At 41.5% G+C, this 21,730-nt stretch overlaps 1 protein-coding gene and 1 long non-coding RNA gene across 2 annotated transcripts; one reads left to right on the top strand and one right to left on the bottom strand.

Annotated features, from left to right (window-relative positions):
• Positions 1-397: 397 nt before the first annotated feature.
• On the bottom strand, positions 398-18,782 carry AMD1 (adenosylmethionine decarboxylase 1). Its single transcript, XM_035109075.3, has 9 exons — positions 18,223-18,782; positions 10,856-10,942; positions 9,118-9,244; positions 6,532-6,634; positions 5,634-5,676; positions 5,383-5,527; positions 4,594-4,686; positions 4,342-4,497; positions 398-2,453 (listed from the first exon to the last, which is right to left on the bottom strand). The coding sequence occupies exons 1-9, from the start codon at positions 18,354-18,356 to the stop codon at positions 2,319-2,321; spliced, it is 1,023 nt and encodes a 340-aa protein (XP_034964966.1). The 5' UTR covers positions 18,357-18,782; the 3' UTR covers positions 398-2,318.
• LOC148686242 (uncharacterized) lies at positions 18,389-21,362 on the top strand. Its single transcript, XR_015949312.1, has 2 exons — positions 18,389-18,839; positions 20,450-21,362. It is a non-coding gene; the product is annotated as an uncharacterized LOC148686242 (long non-coding RNA).
• The last annotated feature ends 368 nt before the right edge of the window (positions 21,363-21,730 follow it).

Raw genomic sequence — 21,730 nt, 5'->3', positions numbered from 1 at the left:
GACCAGTGGTCGGGGAAGATGGGAATTGTAGTCCAAAACATCTGGAGGGCTGAAGTTTGGGGATGCCTGCTTAATAACATTCAATTGCACTTTGGACTGTACACAACTGCTATTTAAGAAGTGCCTTCATTCTAAAAACAAGCTTACATTAATAGTCTGCTCTTTGCATTGATTAAAAATAGTACAGACAGGTAGTTGATTAGCAGGATTAGTGCTTCCAATAAGCTTAAATCGTCCTGGGTCACCCTGACATTTGATTCCCCATCACAGTATATTAGCATACAAGGGGCTGTCCGGAGGTAGACAAGAACTTAACCTAGTCAAGGCTTGAAGTTGCCATGTATGAATTCAAAATAGAATTATCTAAGTCAGGGTAAACAACATTCACTCATTGAAAGAGCTTAGAAAGCAAACTTTTATTGAAGCATTACAATTTCAGGTACAGATATATTTTTGTACATTTTAATGATCCATGTCTAACACCACAAGAGAGAAGATTTAACACCAAACATCACCCCCTCCATTGTTCGCCCTAGTGTTTACAAATACCCAATTCAGCTGCTTTCTTTCTGTCCAAGGCTGTTTACCTGAATCTACATTTTCGGTATTATTGAAGGGAACTTCAGTCTAGCAGACCTCAAGTCAACCTGAGGCACTCTTTCAAGAACAAAAACCATTTGAAAAATTGGTCCTCAAAATCTAAAGCACCCTAAACTGTTAGGTGCTACTTATAAGCAAAATTGGTAATTTTGGTAGAAAACAAATCTACTTAAAAATAAAAATGTGTTCAACCACTTGATATCCAACCAAGCAGATTTAGTAGCCTAGAAACACTAAAAAAGTGTTTCATTCATAAATACAGAAGGAACAAAATATTGTCATATTCAGAGAATCAAAAACATAGCAAAGATGAGTGTCAAATTTGTAACAGACTTCCTGGTCTCAACAGCTGAAATCCCACAGTATTTCCAAGGTTACTTGAATATACTGTCTCAGAAGCTTGAAGTTTATATCCATGAAGTGGTATTTCCATGCCTAAACTGTTATTAAAAGTTGTGCATAAAGTGTTGTACTTGACTGTCTAGGCTCCTCATATTTTGCCTCCTGCAGCCAAATCACTCAGTGCCTTCCACATCTTGTAAAAAGGAACCACACGTTAATTAAGAAACACAGATGAAGTCACAATATTATTAAGTTCAGCTTAAATATCACATGCACAATGCTGTCACAGGACGTCAGTCACAGTGTGGAAGGATTTGTGGTGTTTGAATATGCAACAATAGAGCCACCTTATTTCACAGTAAATGGTAACTAACCATTTTGTGCAGTAGTTTGAATCACATTCCATTAGATGTCCCTGCCAAGTTACCAGTAAGTACCAAGCTCCAAACCAATTGGATTCTTCAATGCTGCAACTATTTGAAGCTTGTCAAATGCCTAGAATCAGCTTAGTCTATATTGTCACAATTGTGTAAGTACCCTTACACGGATGTTCAACAATTTTCACCAGTTGCTATGTGTTGCCTTTGAACAAAAGACCAACACATAACAGAAATGGTCTTTGCCCAAACTGAAAAAAGTTGATCAAAATAAAAATGATCAATGAGCAATTAAGTTTCCAGAAGTAAAAAGCTAGCGTGTTAAACCCCAGTATATTGTTTCAACTGGTTGTGAAAATATACACAAACCTAGAGTGATAATTTTTATATTAGTCTCAAATTTTAAAAAGTGAAGTAGTCTACCATGTGTAAGTAGTCTTGTTCTACCAGTCTCAGTATTTCAAAACTGCAAAAAGTTTGAATCTGCCATCAAAGAGTTACAAAATAAATGTCAATTAGAAATCGCTCAAATTCAAGATATTTTTTTTTAATTTTAAATTACAGCATACATATGAAAAAAGTTAGGCAACAACTAACTGTTTCAGATAAGTAGGTCCATGGGAAATCCTAATGAGGACGAAATCCTTGTCTGTGGGGAATTTTTGGTGATACGTTGAGAAAAACTATACTGCATGTAATCCTATTGGAATTTTTACAAATGCTGTAGAGTCTCATACAGTAACATTTTTCTACATGCATTTCAATTTCACAGCAAAAGTGAAATAGAATACCTAAACACAGTAGAGAGTATTCATGCAATATATCTATTTTTTTGATATAATAATGCATACAATTGAAAATTATACTATGATTACATTTAGGGCTTTCTGCAACTACGAGGTGGATATGAAAAATATGGCCCCTTGTATCATTAACTAGAAAGCAACCACCACCTCCTCTATTGGGTATCTTTTTGCGCTTTTTCTTCATTTCTCTTAATCAACTCTGCTGTTTATTCTTGGCAAAACTGGTAAACACGAAGTTGTAGTCATTAAACTGAGCAATCTGGCGATCTAGGCGCTTAAAACCTTCAATCTTCTGGGCTGAAGAAAACACTGTGCGACATTTTGAACTCTAATAGAAAAAGAAAAGGATATTCTTCAGATATACGAATCTTGAAGGTAGAAGTAATATTCAATACTAACAAATTAAGAGGGGTAACCATGTTCGTCTGTTGTAACCAAGTCTTGTGCCACCTAAAAATTAATTATGGCATAAACTATAATGGGCGAGAGCTCTATTTAAGAGTTGGGTGACATGACACACCTGAAAATGTGTGCACACGAGTTTGAAAGGGGCAGACATTTTATAATCCCTTGGCTGTTGTAACTCCAAAGAGATTTGTTATGTACAAAAGCAGCAAAATGAGGCAAGTTAAAAAGGGAATGATTTACTTGCAACTAATGAATTAGTAAGCAAATTAATAATGTGAAGATATTAAGTTGGAATTCATATGTTGATATTTAGGACTAGGGATCAACTGAAACTAGGAATGGCTAGTTCATTACAGACTATCTCTTAGTTTATCTTGATGTGCTAAATCTTCTATGATTGGATCTTTTATTCTAGACTATTTGCATAACACCAATGAAAATGCAATCCAGTATTGTATTGTATTGTTTAGTCTTCCAAGGCTTGCTTGAAGAATGTCTTACTTCCCCTATCCTTCCCCTTAGATCAGGCATGTCCAACTTCAAGTAGGCTGTGATTTACTATCCAGTATATAAAACTGGCAGTCATCTACCACACTCTCCCATTGCCATTCCTCAACTTCTTCTCTTTAGGGGTGAGGGTAAGCAGTTGTTGATGGCCAGAAAAAAACCCCTTGCTTTCCTTAGCACGGATTCACGGTTGATTCCATTGCCTTCTTCCATGTATTGGCCAAACGGAGACTACAGCTGATTAAGCCACAGGCCGCTCTGTATGGAGGAGGAAGGAAAGGCACTCTCCTTTTATCCAGCCTTGTCCTGAATGCGAAACATTGGCACCCCCATGCCCCACTTTCCTTTACTCGCAAGGGGAACTGCTGTACCCTCTTCCCCACTGCACGAGCGTGGCCCTGCGGCACCCAGCAAGGGCCACTCAGCCGAGAGCAGTTTCCTTAGCAGAGCAAGGCACATGCTCCAGAGCTCACATGACGGCAAAAGCGGAGGCGCAGCTCTCTCTCTCCCGCAGCAGAGCCCTGGCTGTGAAGAAGCAATGGCTGCCTGGCCATAGTGCGATCGACCAAAATCCATCTAGCAATCGACTGGTCGATCGCAATTGAGGCATTAGACTTGTCAGCTTTAGATCACAATACACTGTTCAGTCTGTAGTTCTTTTTCACAGGAGGACACCGAAAAACTCAAGGCCTTCCTCTTTTGCAATCAAGTGGTGGCCCCATAAAAATCTACAGTTCTGTCAGCAAAAGCATGAATGTTTACTACTGTTCAATTTGAATCTGGAAAACATACTTTGGATTATAGCCTTCAAATCAGTTAGGGTCCTCTAACATTTGGTGTGGTTTAAAGTAGCTCCTGTCCTGTTTCTCTTGACCATCAACATTACAAAAACATATTTTGTCTCCTTTTTGCAGCCAGAAGAAACCTGTTATTCATTTCTTTCTAAATCAGTGTACTTGCATTTTCTGAAGAAACAAAACAAAGATGCAAAAACTACGGCCATTGGGGGAAGGGAACACTGAATAGGACTTGGCAATGGTAGTGGAAACAGTAAAGTTGATTGTGTGGAAGCAGCCTTTTATGTGCCATTTATGGCATTTCCAATTTATTATGGTTTATGCGATAATAAAATAAAATGCTCTAAGATGCCACAAAACTGGTTTTGCTGTAGTAGACTGACTAGGTAAACATTTTCTGGATTACAAATACTACTACTACTGTAGCGCTTGTGGATAGCTGGATCATTTGGGATTTTCTGGCTGCCAAAACTAGCCTACTAAAAGTAATACAAACGTTTGTACCTGATTAACAAAGAGGGTTGTCACAAATTTTCCTGGCTTAAAAATGTCTATGACCTTCCTAATTAAGTCATCATAGGATGTCTGACTTATGTTGGTTTCAAAACTAACGTATGAGAACTCTGGTTCTGGAGTGATGTGAATAGTCCAATAAGTTCCCTAGAAAAAAAATAAAGGAACCAAGTTAGAATCTCAACATGGTAACCGTTTATAAATGAATTCTCATTGCAACGAATACAAAAAAAAGTTACTCACATCTGTTTTCATCCCATTCATTGAATATCCACAAGGATTGAACAATGTAGCATCAATGACAGAACCTGTTATCAGGTCACGAATTCCACTCACCTAAAGCCAAGAAAGTGTTTGTTTATTTAAGCTATTTATGTAGCTGGCGTTTTCTAAGCCGTGTACATAAAAATTAAAAAGATAAATTAAAACTAATCATATAAACAAAGTTTTCTTAAAATGCATGCTCATATTTAAGCTTCAGTGTAGACTACTCCTTCAACTGATTAATGTACATCTGATGAATCAGTTTCTTTTCACCCATGGTGCCTCTCTTCCTCTCTCAAAGAAGTTAAAGGATTTAGATGTTTGGCTATTCATTAACCTTATTAGTTTCACTTGGAGAAGCCAATTAAGTAGCTGAGAATACTATTCCAGGCGCATGTATTTCACCATGTGTATTTTAAACAGATCAAATGGTGTCTGCATTGAGAGATGTAGTGTATGTTCTATTGTTGACTAGGCAACCCTAAAACAAGTCAATGTCTTTCTTATAGTGGCGCGATAACTTGTGCTTAAATTTGGTTAAAACTAAAAGCCTGCTTAGCATGTTTTAATTGTGGGAAAACTTTTCTACTCCCTGCATTAAAAACCCTTTAAGTATCATTCCTATTTTACAGACAAATTAGCTGGCAATCAGGAAAGGATTTGCCTAACGGCTTTACAAATGAGGAGCTGATGAAAACAAAAGTCCTACATATTAGGAACTGTATTAGTCTCTGTTCTTCTCCTTCACAGTAGACAATCCACACTTACACGAGTGACATCATTTGCAGTAACACCATCTTTCATGTAGAACTGGTCCATAACTACTGGATCGAGCTCGCTCATCAGAATTTCCAGTGTTTGATCTGGCTGATTGATGACCCGACTCTCTGGAAAATCCAGAGTGTACAAGTACCTGTTTACAGGGGGCAGGGAATCAGAGAAGATTATATAGTCATACATACATAAAGTCAAATTTGTACTGCTCAAGATTATAAAGTAATAATTCAATGTAAACCTACCAGCAGTCAGAGTTCATGCGACCCATGCAATAAGCTGCTCCATCTGTAAAAAGCAAACAAGACCAGGAATAGAGCTTAGAAACAAGGACAGTCATCTTTGTTTTGAAACGTAATGTTTAGTATTGCTCAAAATTAATTCCATTGTCTAAATAAGAGTTTCCACGACATAATGAGAGTAATTCACACCATACATCAGTTTGTAGCAGTGATGTGGGGTAGAAAACTTCTGCAAACTGATTCCCCAACCCCTGTAAATATTTCCATTTTGTAAGTTCATTATTAACAACAACAAAAAGGATGCCTATTCCAGCATCACTGGTTTGCAGCAAAAAAAAAAAAGGTATTAGTATATTACTAGTTGGCACTGGAGATTTGTCGCTGTGCTTTGCTTACAAAGCTGCTAAGCTCTGACTACTTATTATAGGCATAGGTTGTCCATTTTATTGCAAAAGAGACACAGCCATGCCTCACTGCCAAGCAATCTACTAGATTTGCTAGAACTACATAGCTCTTTGTCCATGCAACTCTTTTTCTTTTACCCTTTTCTGAACTTATGGTCAACAGAAGACAAGGGGGGTATTATCACACAAGGATACACATAAAAATATCGGATACCCATCAAACTGTGTACACTGTATAAACCTATTACATTTATCACACCATAATTCTGACTAGGTGTGAAAGTCTACATAAGAGTAGATTATGTAAGAGTCAGGTTCTTTACATCTTTTGGTCAACTCAGACTATATCACTTCTAATCAAGGCAAAGCTGCACTGTTAGCATGATAATGCTTTTATATTGGTTTACATGCTAGTTTCAACAACCCACTGTGCATAAGCCTCTTGGACAGTTGCTTATGATTTACAAGCATCCCATTAAAAATACGCATTCACTTACTTGGAAATATTTCATTAAGGAACTCTACTTCTTCCTGGAAATTCCTATGTGGGTACTCTTGATGGGAAGGCTTCATGAAATTCTTGCGTGAATAAAAGAAGCTCTAAAGAATAAGAGGGGTGAAATTAAATATGCAGCTTTCCTTAAAAGTTCCATTAGGATCAAAAGGAAATTAAACACATGCTTCTGCTCAAGGCTTTTCCTTATCTAGAATTTAATCTATTGTCAACTCAAAGATGAATGCACTACAGTACTTCGCAAAAACAAAACATTGACATCAGTTTTGACACATATAATATATAAGAATGATCTGCAAAGATTGTAAGTGGTGTCTTTAAAATATAGATTGGCAACTGCATATAGATAATGCAGGGGTTGGGGGTCACCAGAAGAACTGGCAACACTTTTTGTTACACCAAGCTATTCCCTTCACTGTAAGTCAAATAAAGGAGAGTCCAATGATAAGGGCTCACAGAAGGCCATAACCTTGATTGTCAGTACAGTGGTACCTCTGGTTAAGAACTTAATTCGTTCTGGAGGACCGTTCTTAACCTGAAGCACTTTAGCTAATGGGGCCTCCTGCTGCTGCCCTGCTGCAGCTGCATGATTTCTGTTCTCATCCTGAAGCAAAGTTCTTAACCCGAGGTACTATTTCTGAGTTAGAGGAGTCTGTAACCTGAAGCGTCTGTAACCCGAGGTACCACTGTACTGGGTATTAATTTCTTTGGCTACCAACATTTGTTTTTGCTGCTTCGATACACCATCAATCTACTTTACTATTATGCAGCTTGGAAACCCTAGGCTTACACAAATGTCTACCCCGAACAAGATACAATGAATTGATTTGATAGCAAAGAACACTATCTTAATATGTATTGCTTCCTCTTAATGTGGATTAGTGCTATTCAATGATCCCATAAGCACATACAAGTTGAAATAGCTTTAGCATGTTATAGTGCACTTTGATGTGTACATTAACAAAGTGATTATAGTGGTACCTCCGGTTGTGGACGGGATCCGTTCCAGAGGTCAGGTCAGATCCTGAGGTTACTGCAACCTGAGGACCGCTTCTACACATGCACAAATGATGAAACCTGCTAAAATACTTCCGGATTTGCAGCACACATCCCGAAGTTTACGTAACCAGAGGGTTACGTAAACGGAGGTTCGACTGTACAGTATTTTGGAAAGCACTACCAATATGCTTGCCAATTTCCAAGGTGCAGTGAGAGAGAATGACCACCAGGATGTCAGGAGCAGTGTTTCTAGAGAGCCTCTCCCTAGAGCGCTCTTTACATGCTGAGACTACGATGCAAGGCCCAGTGCAACAAGGTCATATTGTGCCACACACTATTCTTCTTGTAAATACAGAAAAATACTTTCATGAGTGCATTATTCCCAACTGCTTAAATAGTCTTTAGAAGAGGCCATGCAGCCAACAGTGCTCAGGAACCTTAGTAAAACTTGTTGATTAAGATCACACTGAAGTAAAGTTAACTTTTGAAGCAAGGGGCTAGGCAAGTAGAGAGATCTGTTGTACAGCTGTGAACTGTGCACGTTCCAGCAAGCCATCCATATGTTCTACAGTCATACCTCGGGTTAAGTACGCTTTAGGTTGAGTACTTTCAATTTAAGTACTCTGCAGACCAGTCTGGAATGGATTAATCCACTTTCCATTACTTTCAATGGGAAAGTTCGCTTCAGGTTAAGTACACTTCAGGTTAAGTACGGACTTCCAGAACCAATTACAGTCATACCTTGGGTCAAGTACTCTTCAGGTTGAGTACTTTCAATTTAAGTACTCTGCGGATCCATCTGGAACGGATTGATCCATTTTCCATTACTTTCAATGGAAAAGTTCACTTCAGGACTTCCAGAACCAATTAAGTACTTAACCTGAGGTACCACTGTACTGATGGATAAGAACAATATGCACCATCTTTAACCAAACCATAACAACTTTTGGTCGTGCATTAGACCAGAAGGTCAGTTTGACCTTACTGTAGGCATGGCTCTCCCACAGCTTATTCTGCTTGTACATAAAAACACAGGCAATGTTACTTTATGGAACCTGCATGTGTAAAGGCAATGAGTTGCCATCCTGCTAGTATTGGTTTGTGAGAGATGTTGTATTCACTCCAATAAACACATTAATATTAAGAATATTCTTGTGCAGGATCCAGGAATCAATGTACAGTGGTATCTCGGATTACAGACGCTTCAGGTTACAGACTCCGCTAACCCAGAAATAGTACCTTGGGTTAAGAACTTTGCTTCAGGATGAGAACAGAAATCGTATGCTAGCAGCATAGTGGCAGCGGGAGACCCCATTAGCTAAAGTGGTACCTCAGGTTAAGAACAGTTTCAGGTTAAGAACAGACCTCCAGAACGAATTAAGTTCTTAACCCAAGGTACCACTGTATTCAGATGTCTGCTGAAGCTTTAACCATAGAAACAACACTGAATCAAGGTTTAGCACTCTACACTTCTCTTCCTTAAATATGTAAACCACCACCACACATAAGTAGTTAATATACCTTTCAATGCAGCTATAACATAATAAGGATGAGATTCTGGGTATCTTACCTGAATCGAGTCAAACCCACAGTACTCTCTAGCAAGCTCTAACAGGGGAACCAGTGCTTGCAGTAAGAGGGTGGTACCACATGTCTTCAAAATGAAACGTCTCTTGGAGACAAACATGCTACTCTCACTGAAAAACAAAATATAAGTGGTAGTGAAACATTTCATACCTGGGTAGCTTTGGGAAACTCAAAATTTATTTGCCAACAGAGTTGGTTCACTGAAAGCTGTTCTTAGGAAACATCCCTGGGCATGTTCCCTAAAGATTGGATGGGGGTGTATCATTCCACAATGGGCTTTGCATCAGGCAGAAGCCAAGTTTCCTGCAGTCCTTTTGCCTGCATCAACATTGTGACCTGACAAATTGCTCCTCTCCCTGTTGGAGAGAAGAGAGCTTCTACAGTGCTGAGTCTTTTGTCCTTAACATGCAGATTTGTGGAGGCCTCAAATACAGGGAAGGAATATAATGACAGCATTATACAGTATACCATCTTAAACACAGAAGTGCATATATGTTTCCCACTATCAGACAAATACTAGTTTCAAAGGGAAATGATTTAATTCTGAAATACTGAATTTGAAGCATGTTCAAAAGGATTACCACCCACTGTAGTATTGCCATTCTGATCTGACTTTCCTCTGCATTTTCCTCTTAGAAAAAACACCGCAGACAATCGACTCACAATCTTCCAACATCTCATCTAGTTTGCCATCCCTTACAATGAAATGAAGATGCCAAAACAGTTTAAGACTTCTGTATTGGTGAAAACCAACATGGTAGAGAGGCTTCAGTGCTGGGACCAGATCCAAATCTCAACTTGACTACAAATCTAATAATCAGACTTTGGTCAAGTCAGTATTCTTGACTTAACCTCCACCACAAGACTGCACTAGAATGTTTGGATGAACTTCTCATACAGTATACGTATAGCATGAAAATATAACAAAAAGGGAATTGGATAGGCTCCTTTTCTCCACAGCTACACACTCCAACAAAACTCTTAACAGGGGGCTGTTCTGGGGTGCCCCTCCCCTGAGTATCCAAGCAACTCTACCTTATCTGTAGCCAAGAGGTGGCAATAAAAGACTATCACAATGTTTATACCATAGTACAGGCTTCCTCAACTTTGGCCCTCCAGATGTTTTGAGACTACAATTCCCATCATCCCTGATCTCTGGTCCTGTTAGCTAGGGATCATGGGAGTTGTAGGCCAAAAACAACTGGAGGGCCGAGGTTGAGGAAGCCTGCCATAGCACATATGCAGCCCGACAGAGAATAATTTTATCAGAACTATCAAACTGTACCAATCGGAGACCATTTGGGTAGCTGCAGAGCTGAGTTGGTGCTAGTTTTTTTCCAAGCAAGCATTTAGATTTGGAACTGATAGCAGAAGGTTGCCTCCAGCTGCCTCCATTTGTACAAGGATGTCTACGAACAGCAAAGCAGAGTATGCTATGAAGGTGTTTTTTTTAAAAAAAAAAAAGCTGTGGTGATCACAACTGCATAAAACACTATAAGTGGGTACACAAGACTGGAAATAGTAAGTATATTTCTCAACACTGACTTTTTCCTCATGTACAACCACAGCACATTAATTCATGACTTCATTGAGTTTTCTACTGGACCACCAAGATCTTTCCTGAATAGTAAAGCCAACAGACCTATCAGGCAAATACATAACTTTGAACCTTAGTGATGAGATTGTTTCTAAAAAGCTATGTTTAACCTTTGTGAGCTTACCTGAGTACATAAGCTTCCTGCTTGTCAGTTTTTGTCACACTTATGATCAAACAATGCACATTCTCCAAAAGTTTGTCCCACTCAAACCTGTTAGGGAGAGTAAAGTTTAAAATTTTAATTCAAGCAGAAATCTAATACGACTACATCATTACTATTTCAAGTCATAAACAGGTAGTATAAACAAGTCCATAGCTGTAGTGTCCACCGCCTTAGTTTCCTTCCCAAGTGGTTTGTAGATTCTGTTTAACTATATGAGTAGTAACATAATGACGAGCCTCAGCATGGCTTAGTTAGAACTGCTTATGGCCTTTTAAACTAAATAAAAGAGTAATAGTAGATTGCAATCCAACATGTTGCAAAACATTTTTTCTTTTGTAAAACATTTTTATGTGTGAATTTTAGTACGGTATCTGGGCACTCAAAGCTACTGGTATCTGAATATTACCACTTTACAAGCCATCACATGCTTTTAGAATTAGAATATAGGAATGTTGCAAAAGCAGAATAAAGCCTGAAGTTTCAGCATAGGAGCCTCTTTCTGGCCTGGCTATGGCCTCACACACTGCAATGTGACACTATATGGCATGGATGAGAAACCTGTTGCCCTCCAGATGTTGTTCAACTATCCCTGACCATTGGCCATGCTGGTTGAGGCTCATGCAAGTTGGAATGCAACATCTGAAGGACTACAGGCTTTCTGCCACTGCCATCTGGTGAACACAAGTGCATCTTTCAAGGCTTTATAGTCCAAGCCACTCTTCACAGCACATTGAAAACATTTCGCAAACCTGGAAAACATCACCATAGAAAGGACACAGAAAGAACTAAAACAGTCTCATTCAGTTATGAGGTTTGTCACAAACTGGAAGTATGAAAAATTGTCTCAAAAAGTAGACAAAAGTGTTACCAAATGGAAGTTTCGGCATGGTAGCTAAGTAAATTGCTTTTAAAGGCTCATTTAAAAAATTATATTTAAGGTGCTTCTTAAATATATTTATAATTATTTCTTTGAACAACCACTAGGTTAATATTAATGTTTTCCCTAGAGATCTCTGAACTGATTACCGTGCCTTTCTTGGGTACATTTGAGTTAAAATGAGATTTTTCTATGTAAAATAATTAAAGTGATTATTTCTCAAATGCAAATATGTACACCTCTTCCTCCCAAACATAGGCATTTCTTTTGCACTAGATGAAAATAAACTACTCATGTCTGCTTATTAACTATCAATCATGGACTTTTATTGTTGCTTGCTTTTTTGGCAGGGGAGATGTGCCCAGGCAGAGTGAAGCAGAAACACAAGTAATATGACAATTGTCCAGTGCACCAATTCCAATATTCCCTTAATTATTATTGTCATGGATGAATGTCATTCCCTCTAAAAGTAAAATGGAATGCATGCAAAGGGTATCCAGTACAATGAAGAGGTGCAAAAGCAAAATGAAATAGTGTCAATAAAACTAGCTGTAATTAACATGATGTAGTGGTCAGATATACACCACTGTTTTAGAAATATATATAGCAGAGGGTGGTGTACCAATGAGAGTTTATCCAGTTTGCAAATGCGTGTCCAGTCCCAAAGAGTTTGACAACCCTACCCTTAGGATATCTTAATGGAGTACCATAAAAATACTGAAACACCATCAAATGTGCACATAACCTACATAACTAAGTCATAGCTGCCTATAGCATGATAGGCTTACCGGTAGTTTTTTATATCAGAATGTTTGGACAAGCATTTGGGTTCCAGTTACTAGCATGTTTGCTACTGCAGTATTTAGAACAAAAAACATCTATTTAGCCTTACCAGTTTTCTTACTATTCATAGACTGGTAGAGTTTTAGATCATAATTATGAAAGGGATTTACTTTTGCCTGAGTAATTGTACCAATTTTTTCAGTAAGAATCAGGTTTTGATTTAATGTAACAAACCTTTGTCCATACTAAGCAGTTTCAGAGGTAAAAGCTTTTTTATTTTCTTGTCTTGCACAGAACTGTTGAGTTCTATGAGACGTCTCATTCTATATCCCAATAACACTTTGTAATCAGTTCCATTGACATATTGGCTTCCAACATATGCCTTGGCAGACAGTAAGCTTAAGTTCTGTTTATTTGCTCAGCATTTACTAAGTAAGATCTGGAGAAAGAAAACTCTGGTCCTAAACCTCCGCTGCCTTGCAGCTATACTCATCCATGAAAAAGGCTCCGGGACTAAAACCTGAGGGAAAATCTGCACCTGCTGCCTTGCAGAACATCTATGTGACAAGAAAAGTCTGAGGAGTAAATCCTACACAAATCCAAAGTGGAGTCCCCATAAGAAGTCTTATACACCTCCTTCTGGCAATTCCTACAATCAAGCTGGTCCAAATGTATTGCTCTGCTTTCCTTTGGACAGTTTTCTCATGAACAGCTCTAAAGGAAGGGAATGCTATACTGGGGGAAAAACATTCTGCTCCATTGGAGTTACAGAAGGAGCAATAGAATGAGGGATCACCATACTTCTTGCTTAGTAAGGAGGTGGAATTGAGAAAACTTTATGCTAGTGAGGACCACAAGGGTGCATTGCACATGCTGGTGCACTTCCTTCATAATGCAACCTCACTCTGCTCTTTCTTTGCATAATGACCCACCCATAAGAAGCAGGAGTCAGTGGCTCACACTTTTTAACAACTTTGACTGCAGCAGAACCATAATTTTCAGGGGTCCACAACTTATTGATGGTTGACTAACAAAGCTGCAGGATGCGTCTTGTCTGTGATATCACACGAACCTCCCAGGCAGCTGGGAATACCTCTAGCTTTGCATAACTGCAGGCACAAATCCCCCTCACACCAAATGAAGTGAAGACTCAGGAAACAGTGAGAACCTTGCTGCTTTCCAAAACTCTCCAAGACACAGCCAGTAGCCTTCTCCAGGCTCCAGACAAGTGAACTGTTAAGTGGCGAGTACAAGTTCTGCTCCCTGCCACCAACATTATCTGCTCTGTAACATCAAGCAGAATGTGATGTGTCCTCTTCCACAAAACAAGTGCAGAAGAGTGGTGACAGATTTAAGCCCATCCCGCTCTGCTGTCTTGTACTTTGCACTTTATTTATTTATTTATTGGGTTTTATAAACAAGTATAATGTTATACAAATAAGTGTACAAAGTTTTCTCATGTCAGTTGTATATCACAAAAATAGCATAATAAATGTGGAAAAATATCTACAACATATGTTTCATTATTAGTGGTCAATGTACAAGTTCTTGTTTCATGAATCGGTTTAAACAAGAAGAAAAAAGAAAGGGGGAAGAGGGGGAATGGTAAGTGGGGTAGGGTCAGGTGGTTATGCTTCTATTATTCTACTCAGTTGGGGGGGGGCTGTGTCAGCGTAACTTGTACGAGTTCTCTTACTATTCACTTGTGGTGAGAGAGGCTGGGGGTGGCTAAGGGTGTACTTTGAGCTTGTTCAAGCAAAAAACTCTTTCAAGATGACTGCTACTGTACATCAACCTTCCCACTCCCTTAAAATCAGAGCCAGTTCGAAGAACTATCAAGAGATCGTGGACAGACAAAATGAAGTACTTTACACGGTAGTGTTAAATTATGGGATTTCCTATCATAAGATGTAGTGATGACCACTAACTTAGGACAGCTTTAAAAGAGGATTATACAAATTAGGAGGATAAGGCAATCAATGGCTATACTATTGGAGAATGTATGCCTCTGAATACCTGTTGCTGAGGAGCACACGTGGAGAGAGTGCCAAGGGTAAAACCCTGGTTATGTTTAGTGCAATACTGAAGTCTGTCCCTTTTGAAATTTGTATGGTTAGGACCAAAGACAACCTCAGGGACTCTCCACTAGCTGCCAGAAACAAGACAAAAGGACAATACACAGCCGCTGTTCTAGGTGTGTTATAGCCCACCTACGCAATAAAATGTGTACACCCAATGCCTTAAGACTGCAACCTTAGAATTCTGGAAACAAGTTATGTACCCTGTTTCTCCGAAAATAAGATGTAGCCATAAAATAAGCCATAGCAGGATTTTTAAGCATTCAAGGAATATAAGCCATACCCCGAAAATAAAACATAGTGATAGGCGCAGCAGCAATGCCGCCCGCGGCAGGAGGAGGGAAAAAATAAGACATCCCCTGAAAATAAGCCATAGTGGGTTTTTTGAGGAAAAATAAATATAAGACTGTGTCCTATTTTTGGAGAAACACGGTACAGTGGTACCTCGGTTTACGAATTTAATCCGTTCCAGAAGTCCACTCTTAAACTAAAGCCATTCTTAAACAGAGGTGCACTTTCCCTAATGAGGCCTCCCACTGCCGGTGCCCTTCCACCATTTGGCTTCCATTCATAGACCGAGGTAAAGTTCGCTAACCGAAACACTACTTCCAGTTTTGTGGAGTTTGTATACCGAATAGTTCATAAACAGGGCTGTTCTTAAACCAAGGTACAGAATTTTAAGTTGGAAGGGATCCAAAGGATCATCTAGTCCAACCCCCTGCAATGCAAGAATCATAGTACAGATAAACTTCACTAGTGATCCACAGCGGTCCCTGCCCCTGTCCACTATGTGAAATTTTAAGGTATATGTGTAGATCTTGGTTTAACTTAGTTTCTGTACTAGTATTCTTGACTTCTGAAACCTGCCATGGTCTTAGATTTTTGGCCAACTGGAAACACACTGCAAACAAGGGGGAGATTGATGTAATGTGTTTATTAAGAGGTTTGCATGATGCTGATTCTGTCTGAGCTTTAGGGTGTTTCATATACAAAAGGGACACACACTTGAAATGCTCTCATGCATGGCTTACATCTTTCATTTATGCCTCTTTATGAGGGGCACACACCTGCTCCTCTAGTCTTCCATAAAACAGGAAAGCAGTTGTATGTGTTTCCAGTACTACGGTATTATATCCAAGTTACAGGTGAAAGCTTGCCAGATAGCTGGGGTATAAATAACAAAAATTATTATTACTACAAGAGCTACTGTTTTTAAAAAGCTGTTTTTAACATACCAGGTTTAGATAATCTCCTAAAAAGTATAGGTCTTAAAGGAAGTTTCATAACCTCAACTATATTACTTGTATCTGGACTCCATGTTGATCAGATTGGATCAACATGGATCAGATTGGATCAACAAGTTGAACTTGTTTTAGGATTAAATGTTTCAACACAATATCCAAAACTACAAAAAATTGTTTCACCAATGTTGGGAGATCTTGGGTGTTTATGTATGTTTAGGCCAAAACTTATTTTAATACCACTGACAAACAAGATTGACAACCACAATGCAGCTAATTTGCCATAGGAGTCCAGGTGTGTTTTGAATTCTCAAATAGCTGTTTATAGAAGTGTGAGCTATCCAGAAGACTTGATTTGAACACACACACCCTTGCCCATCGCTTGTCTCTGTCTTGTTTCAGCAAGTGTGAAAGGGACAGTGCTCCCTTGACTAGTTTTTAGTTGAACTTTGAAACATAGGCCTTGTTAAGCATAGGAACCAGAGTGGGAATTAACACTCCTTGTTAAGCATAGGAACCAGAGTGGGTTAACCTTGTCAGTCATTAATTCCCACTCTGGTTCCTATGCTTAACAAGGCCTATGTTTCAAAGTTCAACTAAAAACTAGTCAAGGAAGCACTGTCCCTTTCACACACAAAGCAAGGAAGATGCAAGCACATGTACATTTCATGCTGTGCAGGGCTCAGCCCTTCCCCCCACTACTCTGTTGGCTGAGCTGGCGCTTCCTCCACATTCCTGAAATGCCCACTGGATGACAGGCCCAGGCCCAGCCCTTAAAATGATACTGCAATCTCATTGGCCTGAGCTTGTCAATGGGGAAGGAGAGGCCACCACATCTGGGGCGCGAGCCAGAAGCCTCACGTGTGATCTCGGTTCCAGCCACATTTTTCAAAAGATAGGAGGGGCCTCTCCCAGCCCCAGTGCCCAAATAGGAGAAAAGCCAATCGCGCAAATAAGAGCCACCCCAGCCACTGCTCTCGTCGGAACGACCCTATGTGGCCCACAACACTAGACATGCCCCAGTCAGAAGCTGAACACAAGACGGTGTGAGGGCTAACGCTCCGCAACATTTAGTAAGGCCCACTAAAAGCGTCATTTCACAGGTAGCTGACAGACTCGATTAACTCTTCCACAAAGCCAAGTTCTGGGGCTGACAGAGGCAACCAAGTGCCTGCTCCGTCAGAATTTGGTCCGCTATTATCGAGGCCAGGTTGGAACCACGGCGCCAACGGAGACGACACAGGCACGCAAGGCTGCTCGCTCGCTCGCCCTCCCGCCGGGGCGAGACCGGGGTAACGGGGGCCGCCGGTGCAGCGTGCGGAGGCATTAGACACGTGCCCCGCCATCACGTTACATTAGGAGCTTACATGCTCTCAGCCGCGGGCAGTGCCCAGTTCGCACACGAAATATGTTTCAGACGTAGACGCCGCTTATACACGGGCGGGCAGGTTTGCCGGTGGCCCCGCGCGCGGCTAAGGTTTCACGCTCCTCCCACCCTTCCCCGAAGGCCCAGCCAACCGCCGCCCTCCCCTGCCTGCCCGCCCTCCCCGACCATTACTAGGGCGGCCGGCAACGACTACACACGGCGATGGCACGCGGCCCATCGCTCCGCGCTACCTCAGAGCAGGGGTGGGGGAAGAGAGGAACCACGCGGGCTGAGCTGAAGTCGGAAGCTCTCCCGAAGGCACCTTTTTAGCAAGGTCGTTTAAAAGGGCCGGCGCGGAAGGTCACGTTCCGCCCGTGCAAGGTCACCTCGGTTCTTCCCACCACCACCAAGTTCCTCCACTCGGCCAACTTTTTCCTAGGGCTGCGCGGCCTGCTTTGAACTCGGACGCAGGCCTGCCCGCCAACGGCCGTGCATGGAAGCAAGGCCCGCTCACGTACCGAGAAGGGACGTTGCTGGCGGTTGTTCGTTCTCGTGCCCCCCCTCCGCCCGTCAACGCCCAGAGAAGCCGGCGAAACTCAACGCGTCACTTCAATGTCCGTCGTATCCCTCCCTCTCCGTCGGGCCGAGGGCCTGCCCCGCACTGTCCCTCCTTCCCGTCACACAGTCATCCACATATCGAGCTGCGCTCTGAATGGAGCAGCCGCCATGCCCTTCCCCTTTGCTGGCCACCAGCCTCGTTCACTTCCCGCCCAGCGGAGCCGGCATCGCGGCAGTCCTCTTGCCAGTGCATGTGCGCCACCAGTCGGGCATGTTGGCTCCCCCCGCCCTCTCGCCACTAACCCATCCATGTTGCTTCTCTCCCGCGCCCGGCCGCCCTCCAGCAGAGCGGACCTTCCCCTTTTTCGCCACCACTCCGGTCGGCCCTTCTGGCTCCCTCCTTTCTCCCCTCGCGAGCAACTAACCTGGGGATGGTGCGGAGATCGCCGGACCCCTTGCTTTGATGCGGCTCCTGCGGCGAGGGCTGTTGCCAGGCGAACCACACCTCCAGTAGCTTCTCAGTTCCTTCGAAGAAGTGTGCACCGTTCTCCTCCATCATGGTGAGACAACTCCGCAAAAACCAACAACCACAGAAATTAAAACGACAGACACCCCCGACCAAACTGCTGCTGCCGCTGCCGCCGCCCTCCTCTTCACCTACACACCGGCCAAGGCTGGTACTGCTGCTTTTCCGGGCCGCGGCGCTTTCACCGGGTCTCAGCCCGTCCCGAACAGATTTCACCTTTGACGGGGTAGTAATCTTATATTAGGCTATAAGAGAAATATATATAGATATATATACCAGAGAGCGGTGGCGGGTAAGGTGGCGGGTTGTTACAGTCCTTTGGGGTAGGGGAAGGAGGGAGATGGAAGGAAAGAAGTGCGGAGTAGGCAGGCGTGCAGGCGATGCGGTTCGGTTCCTTGAAGTCCGTGTGTTCCCCTGTTACAGAGAAAAGCAGAGAGCGAGCGCTAGCTAATGTCGCCGGCCATACTGTGGAAGCGAAGAGGAATCAAGCACGCAGCAGCTTTTATATGCGCACAGGTATTCGGATCCCTTCTTCCGCAGCGCCGCCATTGGGTCCTCGCTGGTTAGTCCCGCCCATCTCCTTCACCGATAGGACGCCCCGACACGGGCTCGCCCCGTGCTACTGGCGGTTCCAGCCTGTGCTCCCGAAGGCGAAGCGGACGGAGGCAATGTCCCCGGCTGGCACTCGCGGGAGCCAGTGGGCGAAAGAGGGAGATAATACCGTAGCTGCAGAAAGAATACAAAGAAACCGCACACAGCTGCGTAGCAACAGAAAATATGTTTGTGGTTAGAAGAGGGGGGTGGGGGTTCTGTTCACGAGAGAAGGTATAAAGATACTAGAAAGCTGACATTTGTTTTAATGAGCATTTTGGACTACACTTAAATCATGAGGTCCTGGGACATGTTGCTTGGACCTTCTGAAATATGGCTCTTTCAGTACGTACAAGCTAAAGGTGGAAAACAGCAATATGTGACAGACTAAATATATTAGTGACAAATGGAAAGTACGTATAGGGTGTTGCCTAATATATAGAACCTTGTGTATAAAATATACTATTGACCTCTCTGGGAATTATCTCTGAGTAAACATGCATAGGACTGGACTGCACCTGTAACTCAGGAACAATAAAGCTATAGGAAACCCCCTTGTTCACCGAAGCAGCTGTTCAATAATTTTGACCTCTGCAACCATATTAACCAGCCATTTATAATGTATTTCTACCAAACCCACTAGGATTCCACCAACAGTAAGCAAATCTTCCCCAGTTTAATAGTATATAAGTATATAAGACTGCACAGTCAAAGCATAATTCAACATAATTCAATGCACTCCAATCATGCTTCCATTTAGGTATATCCTACTGTGTTCAATGTGCATAGTAATTATGTTTAAGATTGCAGTTTTATGTTTGACTTCAAGTTCTTTTCAATGCACAATAATCCATTAATTTGCACACAACTTGGAAGAGCATAGATATCCTGTATGACAGTGGTCCTTAACCTTTTTTGGGTTACAGACTCATTTGAGAATCTGATTAAAGCTACAGACCCACTTCCTAGGAAAAATGCAAATATGCACAAAATTTTTCCATACAGTTGATTTTATTGCATGGGTGTGTTTTGCATCCATAGGCTGGAGGTTAAGAGCCTCTACTGTATGAGAATAAGCCTCCTCACTTTAGTAATCTGCCTACATGTCAATGTAGCCCATGAAAGTGAGGGAGTACTTACAGTTTCACAGAATGGTAGGGAATCTATTGAGAGCTGAGGGAAGAGCTTCAGTGACATACAGTTGCATTATTTTTTTGTGTGTGGAGATGCTGGGGATCGAACCCAGGACAGTTGCAATCTTATATTAACCCAGGCATGGCCAAACTTGGCCCTCCAGCTGTTTTGGGGCTACAATTCCCATCATCCCTGACCACTGGTGTTGTTAGCTAGGGATGATGGGAGTTGTAGTCCCAAAACAGCTGGAGGGCCAAGTTTGGCCATGCCTGTATTAATCTATTTGGCAGTAAGCTTCACAGTGGGGCTTACTTAGGAGCAAGCAAGTATATAATTATGCAGCGTATTGATATAGGTAAGTAAAAGTTGATTTATAATTCTTGCATTGGGATTTTCCACAGGGCTGGCTCAAGACAGTTTCCTGCCTGAAGCAAAGGACAATATGACGTCTCCACTTTTCCATGTACAGAAGCTAATTGGATCAGTAGTGGAATAGTGTCTTCCACTGCACCTGAGAGTACCAGGCTAGTTAGGGGAGTGTGGCACATAGAGCTCTGCCTTTAACAGAAGAGTACAGCTGTGGGGATAGAGGACCACCACTGCTACCTCGCAACAAAATGCAACCTGAGGCAGTCACCTCATTCTTCCTAATTGTAGGACTAGCCCTGGGCATCAAAAATATATTTCTTTTAAAATAATAACAAATGAAAGTTTATGAAAGTTCCCAAAAGTGTGGAAAGGGGAAGATAAGCATTCTGTTGCTAATTTCGTCACAGGAAATCCCCAATAGCCGCCACTGAAACTTGTAACTGCATCCCACACAGTAATCACAATGACAATTAATCCATTGCCTTGAGCTATTGTATTTCCCCAAATGAGACTGTGTGAATTAATTTATCTAAAGTTAAGCTACTTCCACATCTGAACAGTGTATGTGTAAGGGGCAGGCAAAGAGCACAAGCTTATAGGGAGGTTTTGGCATCTGAGAAAATATATTTTAATTCAGGGGAAATAGTGACAGAGCACACAAGATTTCCCTGGGGAAAGCATGAACAAATTGTTACTTATTATCTGAAAGCAGAAGACAGCCGAATTGTGGGTCATAATACAGTATTTGTTTTCTAAATTAATATTGCTATCCTATGATGATTAGTGGAGGATAAAAGTACGGTACCTCAGGAAAAGCTTAACATGTTTTGTATGTGAGAGGGAAAAACAAAAAAAAGTAAAAATATGTGTTGAGATTAAAAATGAAAATGTATCAATGGGAATTAAAAGTAGATTTGTGTACAATAAACCTACTGAAACTCTTAAGTTTACTCAGTAAGGCTCTGACTTCATACCCCAATTCTAATGCCTACTTCAGATCTAATGGAAGACCATGGTTCGTTCCTCACTGTGTGAGTAAGCTATGACAAACACTGAGCTTTAGCATTTTCCCTCCTCTGCTTCCCTCTTTTGTAGGCAGGGAGAGATGAAGATGGGGGTCACACAGTGTAATTTGCCCCAGGTGCCACACTTCCCCTAGGGACAGCCCTGTGTTCACATTTACATGGAAACTAGTGGCTGAATTAGTTTTGTAAAGAGACTATTTTGATATCATTCCTCTGTGGTTGTGCGCACAACCATCATGTAGGCTGGTATTAATATAATGCTTTGATTATGTCCAAGTAAAAGCTTCA

This window comes from Zootoca vivipara, chromosome 3 (genome assembly GCF_965207765.1).
Source record: "Zootoca vivipara chromosome 3, rZooViv2.hap1.1, whole genome shotgun sequence".
NCBI classification, from domain to species: domain Eukaryota; kingdom Metazoa; phylum Chordata; class Lepidosauria; order Squamata; family Lacertidae; genus Zootoca; species Zootoca vivipara.
Note: the sequence above shows the minus strand (reverse complement) of the source record. Positions and strands in the feature narration are given on the sequence as shown.

What these genes read in the sequence shown, in the direction of transcription:
- AMD1 (XM_035109075.3), bottom strand. Translation starts at nt 18,356, where the DNA reads ATGATGGAGGAGAACGGTGCACACTTCTTCGAAGGAACTGAGAAGCTA. An exon ending in CGCATGAACTCTGACTGCTG is followed by an intron (nt 5,528 to 5,633) that starts GTAGGTTTACAT and finishes CCCTGTAAACAG; the next exon opens with GTACTTGTACACTCTGGATT. An exon ending in CTGCAAATGATGTCACTCGT is followed by an intron (nt 4,687 to 5,382) that starts GTAAGTGTGGAT and finishes TCTTGGCTTTAG; the next exon opens with GTGAGTGGAATTCGTGACCT.